This window comes from Eschrichtius robustus, chromosome 4 (genome assembly GCF_028021215.1).
Source record: "Eschrichtius robustus isolate mEscRob2 chromosome 4, mEscRob2.pri, whole genome shotgun sequence".
Lineage (NCBI taxonomy): Eukaryota > Metazoa > Chordata > Mammalia > Artiodactyla > Eschrichtiidae > Eschrichtius > Eschrichtius robustus.
In genome coordinates this window covers 87,638,692-87,664,064 of record NC_090827.1, presented here as the reverse complement: position 1 = coordinate 87,664,064, position 25,373 = coordinate 87,638,692, and the positions used below count along the sequence as shown (strand labels likewise).

Here is a 25,373-nt window from a genome sequence, read left to right as displayed (position 1 = left end):
TGGCCTATGGATGGAAAAGTTACTGGTTCAATAACCATATAACAGAAAGTGTATGGATAGAGATGGCCATAAGGAGCTAAGGTGGGAACTTGCCCATAGTTAGATCCTTCCTATAAATTTTTTTTTTTTTTTTGGCTGCACCCCGCGGCACGTGGGATCTTAGTTCCCTGACCTGGGACCTGGCAGTGAAAGCGCTGAGTCTTAACCACTAGTCCTAACCACTGGCGCCATCTCTCCTACTGCAGATACGCTTCTTCACAAAGTGGGACCTGGTTCCTGGCGCACAGGCTTACCTACTTAGAGACTCATGTCAGAGGATCTACATAGAGTTGCTCACATGCCTGTCCTTTGACCAGTTCCTGCAGCTGAGGGGATGAGGTACTATGCCTAGTTCAACCTACATCATGTGATGTGCTTACTTATATAGCCAGGGGTCTATTAGCAGGAATCAGGCCTCTGGTGGAGTAGGAGAGGAGAAGGAGTTCTGGGCAGACACAAAGAATATCCATTCTAAATCTTAACCACCCTTCTGACTTTCAATTTATTTTCCTAGATATTTTATTCATGGGAAAGAGATACTCTGTATTATGGACCTGAGTATTCCAGGTACCGAAATGGTAAGTCCAGTATTTTAAAGAACTAAATTGACCTTTTGGTTTGTGCTGGCATATAACAAATATTTGTTAAGCTTTTGTTTGCTAAATAGAAACACATTGTGAGATGCTTATAGACTAGTAGTCTAAACAAATAAATACAAAGGTGCTAAGGTAGAGGTGTATCTAGGATGCAGTGGCAGCTCTGTGTAAATCAGACTTTGGGATAGTGGAAAACTTTCCTGAAAGAAAGTTAATTGAGGCAAGAAATACGGGTTGGGTGGGATGGAGTAGAGGGACTTTTGGGTAGAACATGTGTGAGGCACAGAGATGTGAGATGGGCCGGGGCCCATCTATCTAATTATTTGGGAAACAAATAATTACATACAGGAGGAGTAGAGAGTACCTGGGGAGGAGTAGAGGAAGAGGACGGTAGGGGTAGGTAAGGGGCCAAATCATAGAAGTCCTTGAATGGTTTACCAAGGAGTTGGAACTTGATCTTGAAAGCTGTGGAGTCATTGAAACATTATAAGCTGGAACTCTCAGGCTTGAAGTGCCTGTGTAACATCCAAGTGGATATGTCTGTCAGGCAGATCTCGGAGAGACAGCAGTGAGCGGTCCTGAAGAGAGATTTTAGTTCTCTGCCCAGGAGTTGAATCTGGGTAGCCTGGAAGAGAACCAGGAATCCTAGCTGCTAGACCACCAGGGGCTAGAGGCTAGAAGCAAAGAGGTCCTGACTCTTGCCCCTGTTTGAAAGCAGGAATGTTTCAAGGAGGCAAAAACTGTAAAAACCGGTACAAATTTTATTATTAGAGACACAACACAACAAGTGGGAGAGCACACAGAGAAACAGTTTGTTTATTTAAGCCTGAAGCAAGGCAGAAATATACACCTGGAGAGAAAGGGTATGAGTCTCTTCTTTAATGAGGAGGAGTGTAGTAAAGAGGTGATTTAAATCACTTATATAGGACAGTCCTTGCAGGTCTTTGTTTACTTTAGGCCAATAATCTTGTTTCTTTTTTCACATCTGACCTGTCCTAGGACTCTCCCCAGCATGGGTGCGCAACTTTTTGCTAAGGTGGATTCCACCGCAGAGGGCTGTTGGGGGTATGTCCACACTTATTATGGGGTGGCGCCCCCTCCCTTTTTTGACCCCTCAAGGAGCCTTCCTGTGCATGTGCAGACAGGGAAGTTTTTGTCATCCTCAGGAGCGGTCATCTTATCTCTTTACTTCAGCAAAGCTTAGCTCTTGCCACTAACTTTGTCCTTGGAGTGTCTAGGGAAAACAAAGCTTCAATTTTACTCCACTTGACAAACACCAGCTGTCTAGCCCAGGGGCCCATCTATCTCCTATCTCAAGGCAGTTAACTATATTGGAGTTTGGGAGAGAATTCTTGGCTGGAGTCAGAGGGACTGAAGCCATGGATTTGGATGGGCCTAGAAAAAGGTGGTGGAGCAGAAGGTTGGGAACAGAACCCAGGGTAACAATGACACTGAAAGAGTGAGCAGGAGAAAAGCAATCAATGAAGGAGACTGAGAAGGGGCAGCCAGGGAAAAACCAGTAGATGTAGGCGTCAGATTGCCTTGGATCAAGAAGTCAACAGAAAGTGGGAAGTTGAAACAATAAATTGTAAACTGCTTTTATTTTAAGGAACTGAAACTGTCTAGGAAATACTGGGAGTTTGGATAGTCTGAGTTAAGAATTCTCTTCATCTTTATCAATTGATAGTCTGAGTTAAGAATTCTCTTCATTGTTATCAATTCAGGGTGTATTGAGAAACCAAATTTCAAACAGTTTTTCCGCTACAGGAATTTGAACTTTTTAGAATTAGAATTTTTAAAGATAGGGAGGAGAGGATGGAGGCTTTTTGGAGGGTGGTAGTTGGTAGGAAAGAAGTGGCTGAATAGGACATGGATATGGTTTATGTACAATCAGTCATATTGGGGTGTGCAGAACACCTAGTAGAGTATTCTGCGTATAGTTTCTGGAGCTATAAAGATTCAGTAAATCTATTTTATCAGGAGACCTAGAGTTGATAAATGATGGTGTAATTGTAATTAAATTTATACTTCTTGGGATTTCTATTTGTGATTTTCTTTTCTGTTCTATTTCTGACTTCACCTCTCTTGAGTGAACATTTTCTTTCCCTTCTCTTACATTTGTTTTTCTTTGTAGTTAAACCCCTTATAGATTTTTTTAAAATTGTAACATATAACAAAATTTATCATCTTAACTATTTTTAAGTGAACCGTATAGTAGTGTTAATAATACAGTAAGTCCCCTACATATGAACAAGTTCCATTCTGAGAACGTGTTCATAAGTCCAACAAAGTTAGCCTGGCTACCCAACTAACACAATCGACTGTATAGTACTGTAATATAATAGATTTATAATACTTTTCACACAAATAATACATAAAAAAACAAAAAAAGTAAACATTTTTAATCTTACAGTACAGTACCTTGAAAAGTACAGTAGTACTGTACAATAGCTGGCATACAGGAGCTGGCATCGAGTGAACAGGCAAGAAGGTTTACTGACTGGAGGAGGGGGAGGAGGTGGGAGATGGTAGAGCTGAAGGATTCTCAGCAATAGGAGACAGAGGGCAAGCTGTAATTTCACTCACGCCTTACTTGATTGGACATGCGAGCACACGTTTGCATCTTTGGAAGTTCGCAACTTGAAGGTTTGTATGGAGGGGACTTACTGTATATACATGGTTAATACAACAGGTCTGTAGAACTTTTTCATCTTGCAGAACTGAAACTCTTTACCCATTGAACAACCCCGCCTCCCCCACCTCACCTCTAGCCCCTGGCATCTGTCATCCTACTTTGTAAGAGTTTGACTACTATATTTGTTTATTGAGGTATAGTTAATGGACAATATTATATGTTTCAGGTGTACAACATAGTGATTGACCATTTTTAAAGGTTATACTCCATTTATAGTTATTATAAAATATTGGTTATAGTCCCTGTGTTGCACAATATATCCTTGTAGCTTATATATATATATATATTTTTTTTTTTTTTTTTTTAACATCTTTATTGGAGTATAATTGCTTTACAATGGTGTGTCAGTTTCTGCTTTATAACAAAGTGAATCAGTTATACATATACATATGTTCCCATATCTCTTCCCTCTTGCATCTCCCTCCATCCCACCCTCCCTATCCCACCCCTCTAGGTGGTCACAAAGCACCGAGCTGATCTCCCTGTGCTATGTGGCTGCTTCCCATTACCTATCTACTTTACATGTGGTAGTGTATATACATCAATGTTACTCTCTTACTTCATCCCAGCTTACCCTTCCCACTCCCGTGTCCTCAAGTCCATTCTCTACATCTGCGTCTTTATTCCTGTCCTGCCCCTAGGTTCTTCTGACCATTTTCTGTTTTTAGATTCCATATATATGTGTTAGCATATGGCTTGTAGCTTATATTATACATAGTAGTTTGTACCTCTTAATTCCCTACACCTATCTTGCCCCTCACCCCCTTCCCTCTCCCCACCGGTAACCACAGATTTGTTTTCTATATCTGTGAATCTGTTTCTTTTTGTTATATTCATTAGCTTGTTTTATTTTTTAGATTTCACATATAAGTGGTATCATACAGTATTTGTCTTTCTCTGACTTATTTCACTTAGCATAATATCCTCCACGTTTATCCACGTTGTTGCAAATGGCAAAATTTCATTCTTCTTTATGGCTGAGTAGTATTCCATTGTGTACATCTTCTTTATCTATTCATCTGTTGATGGACACTTAGGTTACTTCCATATCTTGGCAATTGTAAATAGTGCTGCTGTGACCACTGGGGTGCATCTATCTTTTCCAATAAATGTTTTCATTTTTTCTCACATATACCCAGGAGTAGAATTGCTGGGTCATATGGTAGTTCTAGTTTTAGTTTTTTGAGAAACCTCCATACCGTTTTCCACAGTGGCTGCACCAACTTACATTCACGAGGGTTCCCTTTTTTCCACATCCTCACCAACATTTGTTATCTGTGTTTTTTTTTTTTTAATTAAAAAAAAATTATTTATTTTATTTATTTATTTTTGGCTGTGTTGAGGCAAGCGGGGGCTACTCTTTGTTGTGAAGTGCGGGCTTGTTGCAGTTGCAGAGCACGGGCTCTAGGCGTGAGGGCTTCAGTAGTTGTGGTGTACGGGCTCAATAGTTATGGCTTGTGGGCTCTAGAGCACAGGCTCAGTAGTTGTGGCACACGGGCTTACCTGCTCTGCAGCATGTGGGATCTTCCCGGACCAGGGCTCGAACCCATGTCCCCTGCATTGGCAGGCAGATTATTAACCACTGCACCACCAGGGAAGCCCCTGTGTTTTTTTTGATGATAGCCATTCTGACAGGTATGAGGTGACATCTCATTTTTTTTTTTTTAAGTCTTTATCAAATTTGTTACAATATGGCTTCTGTTTTATGTTTTGGTTTTTTGGCAGCAAGGCATGTGAGACCTTAGCTCCCTGAGCAATCAAACCCGCACCCCCCCTGCACTGAAAGGCGAAGTCTTAACCACTGGACCGTCAGGGAAGTCCCTCATGTGGTTTTAATTTGCATTTCTCTGATGATTAATGATGTTCCGTTGGCCATCTGTATGGAACTTGACTACTTTAGATGCCTCATATAAGTAGAATCATACACTATTTGTCTTTTTGTGACTGGCATATTTTACTTAGCATAATGTCCTCAAGGTTCATCTATGTTAGAGCATATGACAGGATTTCCTTCTTTTTAGAGGCTGCATAATATTTCATTATTTATATGTGTGTATGTGTATCCCACATTTTCTTTCTTTTTTTTTTCTTTTTCTTTCTTTTTCTTTCTCTTTATTTGGCTGCATCGGGTCTTAGTTGTGGTACGCAGGCTTCTCTCTAGTTGTGGCGCGCGGGCTCCAAAGTGCGAGGGCTCAGTAGTTGCGGTGCGCAGACTTAGTTGCCCTGTGACATGTGGGATCTTAGTTCCCTGACCAGGGATCGAACCCGCGTCCCCTGCATTGGAAGGCAGATTCTTAACCACTGGACCACCAGGGAAGTCCTTCCCACTTTTCTTAATCCAGTTTTCTATTGATGAACATTTAGGTTGCATGAACTTTTTTTAACATTACTTATATGTTCTTCTGTATCAACTAGTCTGCTGTCAACTCCTTGTGTGTATTTCATTTCAGTTATTGTATCTTTCAGCTCTTACTGGTTCTTTTTTATATTTTCTTGTTTCTTGTTAAAATTCTCACTGTGTTCATCTCAATTTTTTCCAAGTTCAGTTAGCATTCTTATTACTAATGCATTGAACTCTTTATCTGGTAAATTATTTGTCTGTTTCATTGGCTGTTTTTTTTTTTCCCCAGGGTTTTTTTTTTCTTATTTTTTCATTTGAAAGAAATCCCTTTGTCTTCTCATTTTGTTTAACTCACTCTGTCTCTATGAAATTAGGATACCTATCCTGGTCTTGAAGGGGTGTCCTCTGCATGTGAGTATGGGTCACATCTTCCCCCAGGGTGTGCTGGAAGCTATCACCTTGGTGTGAGGTGGGACTAGAGATTGAGAGGCTAGAACCAGAGCCAGGTGTGAACTGGGGCTTCTCCCATGTTCAGTGGCCATCACCACCCTATTATGGGCATTGTCAGGTCCCAAGGTGTTGGAGTTAGAAATCCTGAGGGTCGGGTCCTAGCTGGTCTGTTCTCTCTAAGTGTGCACTCTCCCCATGCTTGGCAATGGGGAGCAGCACTGAAGCAAGAGGAGCTGTATCGTGTGCCTGGTCCAGGCTGGGACACACGCTGGGACAGTTCTAGTATGCCAGTCACAGCTCAAGACAGCTCCCTATCCACCATCTCCATGAGCACTAGCAATGGCTGCCCTTACCCCTTTCAGTACAGTGCTGGGCCCAAGTTGGCTCTGTCCCCCAAGTGTGAGATTGCGTGGACTTTTAATTTGCCTCTACCTCTTGACTATTGTGAATAATGCTGCAGTGAACATGGGTGTGCAAATATCTCTTGGAGATCCTGTTTTCAATTCTTTTGGACGTATGCACAAAAGTGGGATTGCTATTTTTACTTTTCTGAAGAATCTCCATACCGTTTTTCATAGTAGCTGCACCGTTTTACATTCCCACCAACAGTACACAATAACTTTATTTGTTCATTTGGCTGTGTTGGGTCTTTGTTGCTGTGCGCAGGCTTTCTCTAGTTGCGGCGAGTGGAGGCTACTCTTCGTTGCGGTGCTCCGGCTTCTCATTGCGGTGCCTTCTTTTGTTGCAGAGCACGGGCTCTAGGCGTGTGGGCTCAGTAGTTGTGGCTCGCGGGCTCTAGAGTGCAGGCTCAGTAGTTGTGGCGCACGGGCTAATTTGCTCTGCAGCATGTGGGATCTTCCCGGACCAGGGACTGGACCCATGTCCACTGCATTGGCAGGTGGATTCTTAACCACTGTGCCACCAGGGAAGTCCCCACAATAACTTAAAACTTTTTTTTTTTTTTTTCCCTCAAGGTTGCTTTGGCTATTTGGGGTTCTTCTCTTGATTTTTATCCTTTAAAAAATTTTCTTTCATTTTCTTCCTTCCCTTACCACATGATTGAATTTTTCTTTTTCTTAGAACACATATGTAACCAGATATAACCTTTAAAATATGGAGTGTGCCCTGCTTTTATTAAAACTTGGTATATTTGAATTCAGAATTTCAAATTAAGGGTTGGTATTTGAATTTAAAAAGGATTTTTTACTTTGTAGAGGTAAACAAACCAGTTTACTTGAAGCATGGTACATATTAAAAATTTTATTAGCAAAATACATGGACATATATATAGAAAAGTAGACTAGTACATTGAACTCATGTAAACCCACCTCCTAGATTTAATGATTACTAATATTTTGCTACATTTGCTTTATATATTTGTATATTTCTATGTATATATAAATTTCCTGAGCGTTTTAAAAGTAAATGGTGACAAATGAGGGTTTTTTTCTTTTTGTGTACTATACATTTGTGTTATAAATGTTATATATATTTTGAACTTTGATAATTTCATTTAAGGATTTAGCTTGAAATTTACTCTTTTAAAAATTCATAAGACGTATTATCTTTGACATATCTTCCAGAAAAAGGATATTCTCCTATATAACCACAAAACCATTATCATTCCTAGCAAAATTATTAATAATTCCCTAATATATAATACTTGTACCATATTCAGATTTCTCTAATTGTTCCAAATACATCTTTTATTGCCTTTAAAAAAAATAGAAAATCTAGTCAAGAGCTACCCATTGTATCTGGCTGTCTCTTGAGTCTTTTTTAATTATAGAACTGTCTCTAACCTACCCACACCCTTTACCACCCTCCCTCCTCCTCCCCATAATATAGATTTGTTGGCTCTGTTGAGAATGTCTGACATTTTGTATTGCTGTTAGTTTCTTCATGGTCAGTATAACTTTTTCCTCTATCCCCTATATTTCATATAAACTGGGAGTGAAATTTAAAGGTGTTTCAGATTCAGGTTAAACATTTTTGGAAGAGTAGTTCATTTAGCAATGCTGTGTACTCATATTGTTTCACTTACAGGCATGTAATGTTTAGTTGTCCCACCATTTGGATGCTGTGTTTGATCACCAGGCCAAGGTGATGACAACCAGATCGTTTTATTGTAAAATTATGTTTGTCTTTTTATATCTTGCAAATAATCTGTGGCATGGTACTTTGGCACCAGGTATGTCTCTATCAACCTTTCACCTAATGATTTTAGCCTTCATTGATGATTGTTGGTGATTCTTGATCAGCTATTTAATTATGGTTTACGATATGGTAATTAGTTTTAGATCCTATTACATAGTAGTCTTCAATAAAGAAGGTTTCCCTCATCAATTAGGGCTATTTTGTTGCCTTGAAATAATGTTCTACTTAAAAGGCAGAATAAATGCTTAGTTCTTTCCCTTTATATAACCATTTCCAGAGTGTAATAGTCACCTCTAATGGCGGTGGATTAAGTCGGTCTTTTTTCTTTACTTTGTGGTTTTTCTCTTTGGAATATGATATGTATCTATATTATAAATATTGTATATATTTTGGACTTTGATTTCATTTGGGATTACTGTTTGATATAAATTTGCTTTTGTTACATATGTATATAATATATCATAATTTACATTTTTTTTAATAGTAAGAAGACATTATGTTGGATAACAGGAAGAGCTGTAGAGTTTGCAGGTGTCAACTGTGGCCTTAATAAGCACATTGATAGCATCAGTGATAGACAGATGGTAAGTTTATTAAAGTCTAGAGTGAGTATATTTTACACATAGGTTTTCAAGCTTTTATTTACATATTTGAGTGATTAAAGAAATCTCTCATAAGAAGGAAAATGTAATCACATATTTTGTTACTAGAATTTCTCAAAGAGCTTGTGGTTGCATAAAACATGCTGACCCAAGAAGTCTAAAGAACTGTATTATGGTTTTCCCATTTAATGTGTGTTTTGGTGTCTTTGCTTCTAAAATACCACTTCTCACTCCTTCATATTTTACATATTTTAGCCATCCACAAATATTTTTTGTGCACCTATTTTATGGATGGGACTATGACTAAATCCCAAATTGGAGTAGTATGTATCATAATCTGTGTTCTCAAGGAACATGGCTAATTGGGGAAATAAACACATACAGATGAAAATATGTCAGTAAAACCAACAATGTGAGAATCTAAAATATCTAAGGAAGATGAGTACTGGTAGTAAGTAATGAAGGAATATAGAAAGTGTTGAAGAATTGTAGAGAAATACACTTCCTGACATTCTTTGGCCCAAAGCTGTATACGGTTCAGCAACTGGCTTTTCCCCTTAAGAATATGTCTCAGAGATCTTTCTGGTTTCTACATTATACCTTCAACTTTTTCATAGCTGCATAGTATTCCAAAGCATGATTTTTGTTTGTTTGTTTGTTTGTTTTTTTGCCATGATTTATTTAACCATTCTTTATCAATAGTATGTCTTCAGTTATTACTTATAATAGTTCTTATGATGGGTGCATTTTAAGATTATTGGTTACCTTAATTTGGTTACATTTTCTATAAATACTGTCTTTTTTAGTGACACACCCTTTGGTACCTTGATGAGATTTAGTATCTACCTTCAGCTTATCAAGCAGTAGACTTAAAATCATCTTGTAGGTAACTTAATCCCCAGTAAAGATTGATTGTATTGGCTCTTGGTAGCAATTGTTTCTGAGAGAGATGTTTTCTGATCTTGTCTGGGATTGTGCCATGTTTGAGTCTTCTGACTTCCCTATATGTTCCTTATAGAGAGATGATTTTTGTTTTCGTTCCTTTTATGGTGGTTTTAAAGAGCTAAAATACTATTGATATATTTGATTGTTAGTATCAGTTTTCTTAGGCCTGTTATTTCTAGATGGTTGATATTGAGTATTAAATAGAATATCTTTCTTGACTGTTATAGAAATTTATTTCTAGATATTTTTCCATAAAGGTAAGTTCTTTAAAATTACTAGCCCTTATAATATATGCATGTAACAGATTTATTCATAAAATGATACAGGAAAATTTTTAAGTGTTTGGACTGTGTTGATGATGTAGTTTTTAGTAGGAAAGTTTTTTCCTGAAGTGGTGTTTATTGGTGTATCCACTTTAATGGCAGTACTGACCATTACCATACCACTGTTAGAGTTCATGTTCACTTCTACTACTATTTATAGAGTTCATGTTCACCCTGAATTTTTTTTTAATGGTTAAAAGAACATATATCCTTATCTGTTAAAAAAAAAAAAAGAACTAGAGTTAATAAGACCTCTGCTTATCATGCTGAAATATTTTAATGATAATCTGTGAGCAAGTATGTATTGGTTAGCTTCTCTCAGGTTAAAACTGAATAATAGAGGTAGAAGAGCTTGGAAAATGTGTATATGAAATTTATATATATATTCATGGTATCACTATTAATAACAATTTATATTATTTGTTTTTAGGTTCTTCATTTGAGAACCAGCCCTTTCACATTTCTCCATAATATATCAAACCTTCTTACCCATCCTAATTTCCCATATCCTTTTAGAATATTTAGGTCAGGTATGTATATGAAGAAGCTACACAAGCTTGTTTAAACTAGTGTATTAATGAGGCCTTCTTTATGGAAAAATGAAGATATATAAGATCAGGTGATAAAAGTTAAGTGTGAACATTACTTAAGTGAATAAATAGGATTGAAGTAAACTGAATCTACAGAGCGATTGGGAGGTAGTGTCAGCTATGTATGTTTTTATACTTAAGAGTTTCTTCCCTATACCGGTTGGTTACTTAAACTGCCTATATGTTTAGATCCTTTTCCATATAGGTAGGCACAATAAAAAAAGGGGTGGAAGGATATATAGTTTGCAAGCTGGAGGAAGTGTATATGGAAGTCCAAGATTCAGCTTTAATTGATAATAGTGGTTGTTTTTTCCCGTGATGATGAAAGAATGTATATATTATAGATTATTTGGAAAATGCAAAAAGTAGTTTATAAAAAGTAGATTAAAAAAGTAGTAGTTAAAAATAAAGTTACCATTACCCAGGATTTCCTCTCCAATCTAATATAGTCCAGTCCCATTTAGGTGTCTGTATAAATTATATTCAGTTTTGGGTCTTGCTTTCTTTTTTAACATAGTTTTTAAAAAAAGTCTAGTTAATATTATCCAAAATATAGTCTTTAATGGCTGTATAAAATTCCATCTTATGAATCTACAGGGATATTGTATCTAGTAGAGTCTAACAAACCTGGGTTCAGATCCCAGTTTTGCTACTTAAGAGCCTTAAGCCTGATAACTTACTTTTTCTAGTCCTTAGTTTTCTTACTTGTGAAATAGGCATAATGTTAATTACTGTTTTAAGAATTAAGTAAAATCATGATCTTAACATTCTAGCTGGCATATGTTAAGTATTTAATACATTGTACTTACCATCATCAGAAAGTTTTTTATCATTTCTTTCTCACCAAATATTTAGTTGTTTTCCATTTTTCTTTGTAAAAAGTTACAGTATTTTGAACATCTCTATATAAATATTTATGTAAATCTGTGATCATTTTTTATGATGAGTTCCTAGAAGTAGAATCAAAAAAATGGGTCAAAAAATATAAGTAACCTAAAATTTCTTGATACGTAGTCAGTGCCATTTTGCTTTTCAGAAAGGGTATACCAGTTTACACTCATCACAATGTATAAGAATTTTTATTTTACTCTAGCCTTGCTAACACTGGCTATTGTCATTTTAAAAAATTATGTTTTATTTAATAGGCAATATAAAAATGTTTTAATCCTATATTATCTCTTTTAATTTGGTTTTATTAAGGGGTTAAACTTTTTAATGTTTATTGAGTATTTCTGTTTCTTCTTAGAATTCTGTACATATTGCTTTCTTGTTCTTGGTTCTTTTTCCCTGCCTTAATCCTTTATTCATCAGACGAAATTTATTGAGTGCTTACTATGTGTTAGACATTGTTTTAGTATTGGTATTTAATTTTGATATTTACTATAGTTTAGTGATGGCAATGCAGGAGTGAACAGAATTGACAAAAACATTTTTTTTCAAAGAGCTTACTTTTAGTTTCAGGGTATACAGGCATTAAACAAAATAAACATCTAAATTATAGAGTGATAACTGCTTTGAAGCAAAAAATAATGAAAGGGAGATGGAGAGAACTCTTTGTGTGCGCACGATTTTACACTGGGTGGTTAGGGAAAGCCTCATTACAAAGGTGCCATGAGTAAAGTCTTGTAAAAAGCAAGTCAGATACATATCTGGGGGGTGGGGAGGAGTGCATTTCTGGGTATGAATCAAGTGTAAGGGCAGTGAAGCAGGAGAGTACTGGGTGAGTTTAAGAAAGAGCAAGAGGGAGAGTAGCAAGAAATGATTAGAGAGAGTTATTAGGGAACCAGACTGTTTAGGATTGTAACTAGGCCGTTTTAAGAACCTGGGCTTTTACTCTGCATGAGATGCAGAGCTATTGGAGGTTTTAAAGCAAAGGAGTGACCTGATTTGACTTATGATCTACTGATTCAATGCAGTCCCTGTCAGTGTACTGTCTGACTTTGCAGAAATTGACGAGCTGACTCTAAATTTCACATGGAAAATGCAAGGGGCCCGGAATTGCAAAACAGTCTTGGAAAAGGAGAACAAAGTTGGAAGACTCACATTTCCTAATTTTAAGACTTACTGCGAAGCACAATAATCAGGACAGTGTGATACTGGCATAAGAATAGACATATAGATGAATGAAATAGAACTGAGAGTCAAGCAGTAAACTCTTATTCTCATGGTCAGTTGATATTCAGCAAGGGTACCAAGACCATTCAATGGGGAAAGAATAGTATTTTCAACCAATGGTGATGGGACATCTGGATATCCACATGCAAAAGAATTAACTTGGACCCCTGTCTTACACCATATACAAAAATTAACTCAAAATGGATTGAAGACCTAAATGTAAGAGCTAAAACTACAAAATTCTTAGAAGAAAGCATGGCACATATCTTTGTGACCTTGGTTTAGGCAATGGTTTCTTAGATAGGACACCAAAAGTGTAAATGACAAAAAAATAAATAAATTCATCAAGATAAAAAATATGCTTCAAAGCACACCATCAAGAAATTGAAAAAGACAACCCACAGAATGGGAGAAAATATTTTATATTTGATAAAGGACTTGTATCCAGAAATATAAGGAACTCTTAAAGCTCAGTAATGTAGACAAGTAACCCTTAAATTTAAAAATGGGCAAAGGATCTGAATAGACATTTCTTCAAAGAAGATATGCGAATGCCAATAAGCACATAAGTGATGGTCAACGTTAGTTATTAGGGAAATGCAAGCTAAAGCCACAATGAGATACCATTAGGATGGCCATAGTCAAAAAGAGGGACAATAACAGGGGTTGGTGAGATTGTAGAGAAATGGGAATCCCCATACAATACTGGTAGAAATTGAAAATGGTGCAGCCACTTTGGGAAACAGTCTGGCACTTCCTCAGAAGGTTAAACATAGAGTTACCACATGATCTGAATATACATTGCATTTAGAAATGGCAAGATTTGCTGAATGATTAGACATGAGGTGTGAGGGAAAGAGGAGGCAAAAATGACTCAGTTTTTTTGGCCTCAGCAACTGGAAACTGCTCTTGCTGCAGTTGAGAGGATTGTAGTTAGGTGGGTCTGCAGTGGAGGATCAGAAGATCACTTAGACACGCTTGGCTTGAGATGTCTATTGGATACACAAAGTGGAGATGTTCAGTGGGTAGTTTGGTGTGGGTATGGAGTCAGGGAAGAGGTGCAGATTGGAAATGTAAATTAGTTAGCATTTTGTTAGTGTTTAAAGCCATGGTGAGATCACCAAAGGAGTGGGTAAGCCTGGAAACGCTCCACTGTTTCCAAATTGAGTGATGAGGAAATCCTGAGAGTGGCACTGTCCTGAGAAGAAGATAATATTGTTAAAAGGTTCTTTGGAGGAGGGATTTATCAGCTGAGTAAATGCAGCTAATAGGTCTAGACCATTAGATTTAATTTTATTTTCTCAATGTAAAGAGATCTACAGTCTGGCAACCTTGCTAAATTATCTGGGTAATCCAACAGATAATCTGTAAATTCTTTTGGATTTCATATGCACTCAATTTTAGTGTCTGTGAATAACGACGGTTCTATTTCTTCCTTTCCAATCTTTAAAACTTTTATTTCCTTTTCAAGTCTTAATGCTCTGGCCATGAGCTCTGGTACAATGTAGTTGATTATATGACTTTTCTTCTTTATTTCGTTAATATCAGGAATTGCATTGGTTGACTTTCAAATATATTTTTAAAATTAATTAATTAATTAATTTTATTTTTGGCTGTGTTGTGTCTTTGTTGCTCGCGTGGGCTTTCTCTAGATGCGGTGAGCAGGGGCTACTCTTCGTTGTGGTGCATGGGCTTCTCATTGCAGTGGCTTCTCTTGTTGTGGAGCACGGACTCTAGGCGTGCGGCCTTCAGTAGTTGCAGCGTGTGGGCTCAGTAGTTGTGGCTTGCGGGCTCTAGAGCGCAGGCTCAGTAGTTGTGGTGCACGGGCTTAGTTGCTCCGCGGCATGTGGGATCTTCCCAGACTAGGGCTCGAACCCATGTCCCCTGCATTGGCAGGCGGATTCTTAACCACTGCGCCACCAGGGAAGCCTGACTTTCAAATATTTTGACAACCATATATTCTTAAAATAAATTCAGATTAATGATGCATTATTCTTATCAGTCACTAATATAATTTTTGTATTTTATGTAACATCACTCATAATTTATGTATTACTACTTTAATATTTTGTTTAGGAATTTTGTATCTATTTTCATGAGTGAAATAGGCTTGTAATTTTTCTTTCTTTTAATAACCTTGCAGAGTTATCAGGTTATATTGATCTCATAAAATGAGTTGGGAAGTGTTTCTTCTTTTTCTAGTCTCTGGAAAAGTTTGTATAAGATTGGTATTAGATTATTTAGTGGAATTTATTTTATTTATTTATTTATTTATAAATTTACTTATTTATTTATTTTTGGCTGCGTTGGGTCTTCGTTGCTCCTTGCGGGCTTTCTCTGGTTGCGGCGAGTGGGGGCTACTCTTCACGGGCTTCTCACTGTGGTGGCTTCTCTTGTTGCAGAGCACAGGCTCTAGGTGTGTGGGCTTCAGTAGTTGTGGCATGTGGGCTCAGCAGTTGTGGCTCTCGGGCTCTAGAGTGCAGGCTCAGCAGTTGTGGCTCATGGGCTCAGCCGCTCCGCGGCATGTGGGATCTTCCCGGACCAGGGCTCAAACCCGTGTCCCCTGCATTGGCAGGCGGATTCTTAACCACTGTGCCACCAGGGAAGCCTAGAATTTATTTATTTTAAAAAACTAGAAAAAAATTTTTTTGGCCATGCCACTTGGCATGCGGGATCTTAGTTCCCAACCAGGGCTGGAACCCGAGCCCCCTGCAGTGGAAGAGTGGAGTCCTAACCACTGGACCGCCAGGGAAGTCCCTGTAGTGGAATTTATTGATGAAGCCATGTAGACCTGGAGTTTCTATATGGGAAGGTTTTAAGTTACAGATTTCATTTCTTTAATAGATACAGAAGTATCAGTTGTTTTTTTTTTTATATCTGGTATGGTATGATGTTTGTTTTTTAAAAAATAATATGTGCATTTCATTTAAAGTTTAAAATTTATGGATGTTAAATTGTTTACGATATCTTCATCTCTTTTTTTTTTTTACAACCAAGACAAAGAATTTATTCATTAATTTCAAACTAACAGGTGACAAGGAAGCAAATTTCTTCCATAAATTGTATATAGACATATACTGGACTCCTAAAGAGATGCATCAGAGTCTTAAGATAATGAGAGTCTTGTAAGACAAGATTCATCTCTTTTTTTTAAATGTCCGTGGGCTTGACATTGATGTCTCTGTTTTCATTTCTGGTATTGGTTGTTTGTGCCTTTTCTCTCTTTTTTTGATCACTCTTGCCAGTGATTTATTCTTGTGTTGTTTTTTTTTCCAGGGAACCATCTTTTGACTTTTTCGATCCTCCGTACTGTATAGTTGTTTTCTGTTTTCTCTTTGCTCTTTATTATTTCCTTCTTTCTAGTTTCTTTGGGTTTGATTTGCTGTTTTTTTCCCTCCAACTGTTTTTTGGATGCTTAGATCATTTATTTTTTTAGCCCTTCTTCTTTTCTAATATATGCATTTGTATGCTCTTCTTCTATGCGTGACTTTGTTTCTCACAAGTATGGATATGTAACATTTTTATTTGGTTAAAAATATTTTCTAATCGATAATAATTATTTTTAAAATTAATTTTAGTTAGTATGTAATCATCATGAATTCTTCTTTGATGTATAAACGTGTATTTCTTAATTTTCAAGTAATTGGGTTTTCTAATTATAATTTTGCTACTGATTTCTAGCATAATTCCATGTGTACTTGAAAATAAAGTGTATTCTGTGGTTATTGGGTCCAGTGTTGTATAGATATTAAGTCGTTATACTTATCGTATGGCTCAAATCTTTTATGGCCTTACTGTTTTTTCTCTCCCTTTTTCCGCCTCCTCCTTCTCCTCTGTGTGTCTGTGGTGGGGACCTCCTTGTTCTAATAGTTACCGAGAGAGGGCTTTCACTAGTTGAATGCAAACTTAGAATTGCTGCATCTTCCCGGTGGATTAGACCTTTTGTCTTTGACTTTTATCATTGACGTAGGTTACTGGTGTTTTAGATATGAGCAGTTGTTAGTGTAGTGGTGGAAATGGTGGGGGCAAAATCCTGTTTAAGAAGGAATGGAAGGAGAGGAATTGGAAAGAGTTGCCATTTTCCTGTAAATTTTTTTTTTTTTTTGATATACAGGTATTTTACATTTAAATGTGGCTAGATGTGTTCGTACTTCTTTTTCTTTATGACCTTCAATTTGTACTTTTCTGTATATAAAGCTTCTTAACTTCCTAAAATGGGATATTCACTTGCCCCATGGAACTTATATTCTAGAACAGTGCTGTCCAGTAGAACTTACGGAAAAGTTAACTGTGCAGTATGATAGTCATTAGCCACATGTAGCTATTTTTTTTTTTTGTGCTAATGGGCAAGTATTCATTTATTACTATGACTATTTATTTATTTATTTATGGCTGTGTTGGGTCTTCGTTTCTGTGCGAGGGCTTTCTCTAGTTGTGGCAAGTGGGGGCCACTCTTCATCGCAGTGCGCGGGCCTCTCACTATCGCGGCCTCTCTTGTTGCAGAGCACAGGCTCCAGACGCACAGGCTCAATAGTTGTGGCTCACGGGCCCAGCTGTTCCGCGGCATGTGGGATCTTCCCAGACCAGGGCTCGAACCCATGTCCCCTGCATTGGCAGGCAGATTGTTAACCACTGCACCACCAGGGAAGCCCCACATGTAGCTATTGAGCACTTGAAATGTGACTAGTGTGACTGAGGAACTGAATTTTTAATGTTACATCCTTTTTTTCAAAATTAAACTTTTTGAGATTGTAGATTCACATGCAGCTGTCATAAATAATACAGAGAAATCTCCTGTGCTCTTCACCGAGTTCCCTCAATGAAAGAAACATGTTTGCAAAACTTAGTATGGCATCACAACCAGGATATTGACATTAATACAGTCAAGATATAGAACATTTCCATCACCACAAGAGTCCCTCAAATTACCCTTTTATAGCCACACCTACTACTACCCTCTCCTTCCTCCTCCTTAACCTTTGACAAGCGCTAATCTGTTCTCTATTTCTATAATTTTGTCATTTCAAGAATGTTAAATAAGTGGGGACCATTCAGTATATAGCCTTTTGGGATTGACTTTTTGTACTCAGCATAATTCTTTGGAATTTCATCCAGGTCTTGTGTATCAATAGTGTATTTCTTTTTATTGCTGACTAATACCTCATGAATGGAAGTAACATAGTTTGTTTAACCATGTTACCCATTGAAGGGCATCTGAACTGTTTTCTAGTTTTTGGTTATAGTGAATAAAGCTGCTACAAACATTTGTGTGCAGGTTTTTGGGTGAACATAATTTTTCATTTCTTAGAGATAAGTGCCCAGAAGTGCAATTGCTTAATTGTATGGTAGTTGCAGGTTTAGTTTAAGAAACTTCCAAGCTGTTGTCCAGAGTGGCTTTACCATTTTACATTCCCATCAGCAGCATATGAGCCATCCAGTTTCTCTGCATCCTTGCCAGGATTTGGTGTTGTCATTATTCTTTATGTTAGCCAACTTAATAGATGTGTAAGTAGTATTTCATTGTAGTTTTAAATTGCATTTACTTAATGGCTAATGATGTTGAAATCTTTTATGTGCCTATTTGTCATCTGTATATCCTTTTGGTGTTATGTTTTTTTCTGTTTTTTTCCCCCCATTTTCTAACTGAATTATTTGTTATTTTTTCCCCCCTCTGATTTAATTAATCAATTTATTTATTTATTTTAAAAATTTATTTATTTTTGGCTGCGTGGGGCCTTCATTGCTGTGTGTGGACTTTCTCTAGTTGCGGCGAGCGGGGCTACTCTTTGTTGTGGTGCACGTGCGTCACATTGTGGTGGCTTCTCTTGCAGAGCATGGGCTCTAGGCACACGGGCTTCAGTAGTTGTGGTGTGTGGGCCCAGTAATTGTGGCTCGTGGGCTCTAGAGCACAGGCTCAGTAGTTGTGGCACATGGGCTTAGTTGCTGTGCGGCATGTGGGATCTTCCCAGACCAGGGATGGGACCCGTGTCCCCTGCATTGGCAGGTGGATTCTTAACCACTGTGCCACCAGGGAAATCCCTGGTTTTACTTTTGAGTTTTGATAAAGTTCTTTTATATATTTTAGATACTAGTCCTATGTTAGATACATGGTATGCAAGCATTTTCTCTCAGTCTGTCACTCTTCTTTTCATCCTCTTAACAAGGTTCTTCACAGCAAAAGTTTTAAATTTTGATGAAGTACAGTTTATCAGTTTTTCCTTTTATGGGTCATACTTTTGGTGTTTTTGCCTAGCCCTAGATCCTGGATTTTCTTCTTTTTTTTTCTAAAAGTTTTATGGTTTTATGGATTTAAGTCCTTGATCCATTTTTTTTTCTTTTTTTTACTTTTTATTTTATATTGGAGTATAGCTGATTAACAGTGTTGTGATGGTTTCAGGTGCACAGCAAAGGGACTGAGCCATACGTATACATGTATACATTCTCCCCCCAACTTCCCTCCCATCCAGGCTGCCACATAACATTGAACAGAGTACCCTCCTTGATCCATTTTGAGTTATTATTATTTTTTTTAATAAAGTGTGAGACTTAGGTCAAGGTTTATTTTTTTTATCCGTGGATGTCTACTTGCTCCAGTTCCATTTACTGAAAAGGCTGTATTTTCTCTATTGAATTGCTTTTGCACTTTTGTCAGAAGTCAGTTGGGCATATTCATGCTGGTCTATTTCTGGGTTCTCTCATCTGTTTCCAAATCTATAATCTGTTCTCAGATCTATATGCCTGTCCCTCCCCTGATACCATACAGTCTTGATAAGTTTAGCTTTATAACAAGTCTTATAATTGAGTTGACTGATTCCTCTGACTCTATTCTCTTTCAAAATTGTTTTAACTATTCTAGTTCCTTTGTCTTTCCATTTAAATTTATGAATAATCTTGTCCATATCCACAAAAAATCTTTGCTGGTGTTTTGATAGGAATTGAGTTAAACCTGTATATCAATTTGGGGAGAATTGACATCTTTACTGTATTGAGTCTAACAGCCCATGAATCCATTCATTTACATTTTTGATATTTTTCGTCATGATTTTGTATTTTTAGCATACAAGCCTTGTATATGTTTTGTTAGATTTATATCAGAATATTTCATTTTTTGGAGCATTTGTGAGTCATATTGTATTTTTAATTACAGTGCCCATGTATTCATTGGTAGAATATATAAATACAGTTGCTTTTGTGTGTTTATCTTGTATCCTGCGCTTTGCTGAACTCACTTATATGTTGGAGATTTTGTCAATTCTTTGGGATTTTCAACATAGATAGCTATGTCATCTACAAATAGGGACAGTTTTATTTTTTCCTTTTGAATCGGTATGTCTTTTATTTCCTTACCTTCTCTTACTTCACAGGCTAGAACTTCCAGCATTATCTTTAATAAGAGTGGTGAGGGTAGACATCCTCGCTTTGTTCTCAGTCTTAGGAGGAAAGCATATCGTATTTTACTATTAAATAAAATGTTATCTGTAGAGTTTTTGTAGATGCTCTTAATCAAGTTGAGGAAGTTCTCTTATATTCCTATTTTTTGGTAACTTTTATCATGAATGGGTGTTGAATTTTGTCACTTTTTTCTTCGTTCATTGATACAATTGTGGTTTTTCTTCATTATCCTGTTAATATGGGTGGGATATTGATTTTTAAACATTGAGCCAGCCTTGTATCCCTGGAATAAACCTCGCTTAATCATGGTGTATAATTCTTTTAAAATAAATTGCTGAATTCTATTTGTAATATTTTGTTAAGGATTTTTATGTCTGTATTTGGGAAGTATATGGGTTTGCAGGTTTTTGTTTTTTTTTAACTGGCTTTGTCTGATTTTGGTGTCTGGATAACAATACTGGCTTCATGAAGTGAATTAAGAAGGTTCCCTCTTCCATTTTTGGAAGAGATTATATAGGGTTAGTTAATTCTTCTTAAAAATGTTTGGTAAACTTCTCCATTGAAGGTATTTGGGCCTGGAATTTCTTTTTTGGGAATTTGTAAATTGTGAATTAAATTTCATTAAAAATCATAGAGCTTTTATCTATTTCCTGTTGGGTGAATTTGATAATTTGTGGTTTTTGAGAAATAAGTCTATTTCATAGAAGATGTCAAACTTTCACATGTACATTTGTTTGTAATATTCCCTTATTAGTCTTTTGATGTCTGCAGGGTCTGTAGTGATTGTTTTTCTGTTTCTAGTTTTATTCATTTCTTCTCTGATCTTTATTATTCCCTTTTTCCTACTGGCTTTGGGTTTATTTTGCTCTTCTTTTTCTAGGTTCTTGTGATGGGGGCTTAGATTATTGATTTGAGACTTTTCCTCTTTTCTAATGTATGCATTTAGTTATAAATTTGCTATAAATTTCTGCCATTGCTGCTTTAGCTGTGTCCTACAAATTTTGATATCGTATATTTTCATTTTTATTCATTTCCGTGTATTTTAAAATTTTCCTTGAGACTTCCTCTTTGACCCATGGATTATTTAGTATATTGCTTATGTTCCAAGTGTTTGGAGATTTTCCTGTTATCTTTTTTTATTGATTTCTAGTTTGATTACATTGTGGTCAGAGAACATACTTTCTATGATTTCAGTTCTTTTAAGTTTGTTGAGGTTTGTTTTATAGCCTAGGATATGGTCTATTTTGGTATATGTTCTTTGGGCACTTGAAAAGGATATGTATTCTGCTGTTGTTGAATGTAGTATTCTATAAATGTTGATTAGATCCTTAAAGGATGGTGTTATTGAGTTCTTCGGTATCCTTGCTGATCTTCTGTCTATTTACTCTTATTGAGAGAGGGGTATTGTAGTCTCTAACTATAATTGTGAGCTTGTCTCTTTCTCCTTTCAATTTTGTCAGTTTTTGCTTCACTTATTTAGTGGCTCTGTTGTTTGGTGCATACACATTTAGAGTTGCTATGTGTTCTTGGTAGACTGATCCTTTATAATTATATAATGTCCTCTATCTCTGCTGATTTTTTTTTTTTTGCTCTGAATTCAACTTTATCTGATATTAATATATAAAAATGTAATTTTATTTAATTTTAATTAATTTAAATTTAAATAGGCTCATGTGGCTGGTGGCTGCCATATTGACATTGCAGTCCTGGAAGATGGAGAGAGCTATGACACAATAAATTTAATTAAAAGGTAAATTTTATAGTATGTTAGAAGGTGTTAAGGGCAATGGGTGGTTAGCAGGAAAGGGAAATTGGGGCAGAGAAAGTGATATGGGTGATATGACTTTAAATTGGGTAATCAAGGAAGAAATCATTGAATGTGACACTTGGGCAAAGATTTGAAGGAGTGAGAGAGTTAGCAATGCAAATATCTTGGGGAAAAGTATATTAAAGGCCAAAAGGGAGGCGGGCCATAGTAAGAACTTTAGCTTTTACTCTGAGTGATATGGAGAGCCACTTGAGAATTTAAAGCAGACCCTGATTCATTCTGACTTATATGTTGTATGAAGATCATTCTGGCTGGTGTGTTGAAAGTAGACTGTAGGGGACAAAGGGTGGAAACAGGGAGACCATTTAGGAGACAGGAATACAGGTGAAAGATGACAGTAGCCAGACCAAATGGTTAGAGCAGGTTTTTGAGAAAATATCAGACATTTGGTTTTAGATGTGTTACATTTGAATTGTTTATTAAATAGATCCAAGTGGAGAAAGCAAGTAGATTGTCAGAGTTCTCCAGATCTATCAGCCCCTGCCCTTGTGGAGCTTACATTTTACTGGAATATGGGTAGTAAATACAATACATAAATAAAACAAATGGATGAAACATACACTATGTTAGAAGGTAAATCTTAGGGAGAAAATTCAAGTAAGGAAAAAGGGATAAGTGTTGTTGGGCGACTGACTTGCTGAGAAGGTAACAATAGAGTAATGATAGTAGTAATGATAGGAGGAAATACATCTTTTAGATACCTGGGATAATATTAGTTTAGGTAGAAGGGACCAAATGTAAAGGTTCTGAGATGGGAGCATGGCTGATGTTTGAAGAAGAAGGAGGCGAAGTATGGCTGGAGTGACATGAGCAAGGGGAAGAGGATTAGGGATGACAACACTGAAGTAAAAAGTGTCTGCGTTATAGGCCCTTTTAAGGGCTCTGGCTTTTATCCTGAATGAGATGGGAAGCTAGTGGATAGTTTAGCAGAAGAGAGGCATGATCTGACCCTGTGGTTTAACTGAGTCACTCTAGTTGTTATGACTGAAGGGGCAAGGGTGGAAGCAAGGAGATTAGTTAGAGGAGACTTTTATACTAATCCACTGTGGTAGCAGTGGAAATGGTGAGGAATGATCATATTCTGGATACATTTTGAGGGTTGCATTGACAAAATTGGCTTACTGATTGGATGTGGGTTGGACAGGAGTCAAGAATTATTCCAAGGTTTTTGACCTGAGCAGTTGGAAGGATAGAGTTGCATTAATTGAGATAGGAAAGACTAGGAAGAACAGGTGTGAAGTAGGTAATCAGGAGCTCAGTTTTGGACATGTTAAGCTTATGATGCCTATTGGACATCCAAATAGGTGTTCAGTAGACATTCTCATTATGAATACTGTTTTTTTTTTTAATGAAATAATTGTACTAAAACAGTGTACTCACTGTTCTGAAAATATATTACATTTGTTAATATCTTAATTTTTAACATGTTCAATCCTGAAAAACTTGAATATTTTGGAGAGAGAAATTGTTTGACTGCTTTTTGGCTTTGCTGCCACCAGAGTTGATGGTACTTTCTTAAATAAAGATGTCATTCCGATTTTAGACATGGAAATATAACTATAGTCTGAGTGTTTCAACTTGCTTTCTATTTTAGGTCCTATTACTGCTGGATTGTGCAAGATATTTAACCCTATTTTCTTTGAGGTATGACTTAAATATCAAACATCTTAAATAAGAGAAGGGAAACATTTTAGTTTTGGAAGTCAGAATGCCAAGGAGAAGGAAAAATCTTGGGGGAAATCCTTTTCGGAAGACTACAAACTCTAAGGAAGTTGTATCCAGTGTTGCTAGTCATGAGGAGCCAACCACTACTCTTCCTTCCATGTGTGAGACAAAAGTTGATCAGGAAGAACTCTTCACCAGTATCTCAGAGATGTTTTCTGATCTGGATCCTGATGTAGTGTATTTGATGCTTTCTGAATGTGATTTCAAAGGTGAGAAAAAGTTTAGTTTGAACCCTTTGCATCTTATAAGAAGATTTCATGTACTATGCCATGACCAGTAGTAATATAGAAAATGACTACCTTATTTCTATTTTGTTCATCATTTTTTGAATATCTGCTGCGGGCAAGGTATAAGTTGGGTATTACGAGGGATATGAAGAAGAATAAAGCTTAGCTTCTTCTTTCAAGAAATGTACAGTTCTAAGTGTAAGATGTATATGTAGATATCATATTCTATGTTTTATTTCTTTTTATCTTCCCTCTAGAACAGGTTGGCACTAATGACGTTTTGGACCGGATAATTCTTTGTTGTGCGTGGCTTTCCTGTGCATCGTAGGATGTTCAGCAGCATCTTTGGCCTGTACCCACTAGCTGCCAGTAGCACATTCCTCCCTGCTACCCCAGTTGTGACAACTAAAAATGCCTCTATATATCATCTTATGTCCCATGGGGGCAATATCATCCCCAGTTGAGAACCATTGACCTAGAATGTAAGCTCCTTAAAGACAGGGATTTAAAAAACTTTTGTTTTACTGTTGTGTCTCCAAGCCCCCAAATACCAAATGACTCAGTAGGATCTCAGTAAATATTTTTTGAGTGAAAAGGTAATTATAATTGTGGAAATGAGAGCTGATTAAGAATTGAGGCTAATAGAGTAGTGCGGTTTCAAAAAATTGGCTTTGGAGTCAAGAAAACTAGGTTGGATTTCCAGCTCCGTCACTTAACCTCTCTGGTTTCAGTTTTCTTATCTGCTAAGGAGAATAATAAGAGTATGTACCTCATAGGACTTTTTCAGTGAAGGTTGAGTTTTCGTTTTTTTGGTTTGTTTTGATAAAGTCTTCAGTATAGTAAGTTATTAATGACTTGTAATAAATTGTTTAGATGTATGTTTGTAGACATACATATCAAATTTGACTGATGAGTAAATTAAATATTGATGTTTAGTATTGCTATTGGCCATGATTAGTATAAGATAAAATTATTCTAGGTTTAGGGAGTTTTGGTAATGTGATAAACTTCCATTTTTTTTACATTCCATGGTCTGTGATGTGAGCATATCTTATCTATCCTGTTATGATACATATACAGAAAACCAGTTTTCAGCAGTCCACATGATGCTCAGAAATGATAGTGTTTACAATTTTACTTGTGGCTTCAACATTTATTTCCTAATTTTGATGTGTTTAAACTTTATTTGTTGCACATACACTAACATAGCAATGAAGAATTACAAGGAAAATATATTACCCTTACATCCTAACAAAAAACATTTCTCTTTTCCAGGATCTTCTCTACACCTTGTTCATAAATACTGATGTTTTGAGTAGTTTGAATAATAATATTGATGAAATTGTAT

At 36.7% G+C, this 25,373-nt stretch overlaps 1 protein-coding gene across 7 annotated transcripts in view; it reads left to right on the top strand.

Moving 5' to 3' along the window:
* Positions 1-25,373, top strand: part of N4BP2 (NEDD4 binding protein 2) — an 81,585-nt gene that overhangs the window by 5,217 nt on the left and 50,995 nt on the right. For 4 of the 7 annotated variants that reach the window (XM_068543071.1, XM_068543068.1, XM_068543072.1 and 1 more), the window contains exons 2-5: positions 554-617; positions 8,763-8,862; positions 21,913-21,995; positions 23,668-24,007. In XM_068543071.1, coding sequence (XP_068399172.1) covers positions 23,782-24,007 — 226 coding nt within the window. In that variant the 5' untranslated portion in view covers positions 554-617; positions 8,763-8,862; positions 21,913-21,995; positions 23,668-23,781. Of the gene's footprint in view, positions 1-336; positions 379-553; positions 618-8,762; positions 8,863-21,912; positions 21,996-23,667; positions 24,008-25,373 lie in introns of those variants that run through there. The other 3 variants (XM_068543069.1, XM_068543070.1, XM_068543073.1) reach the window with 3 other exon arrangements.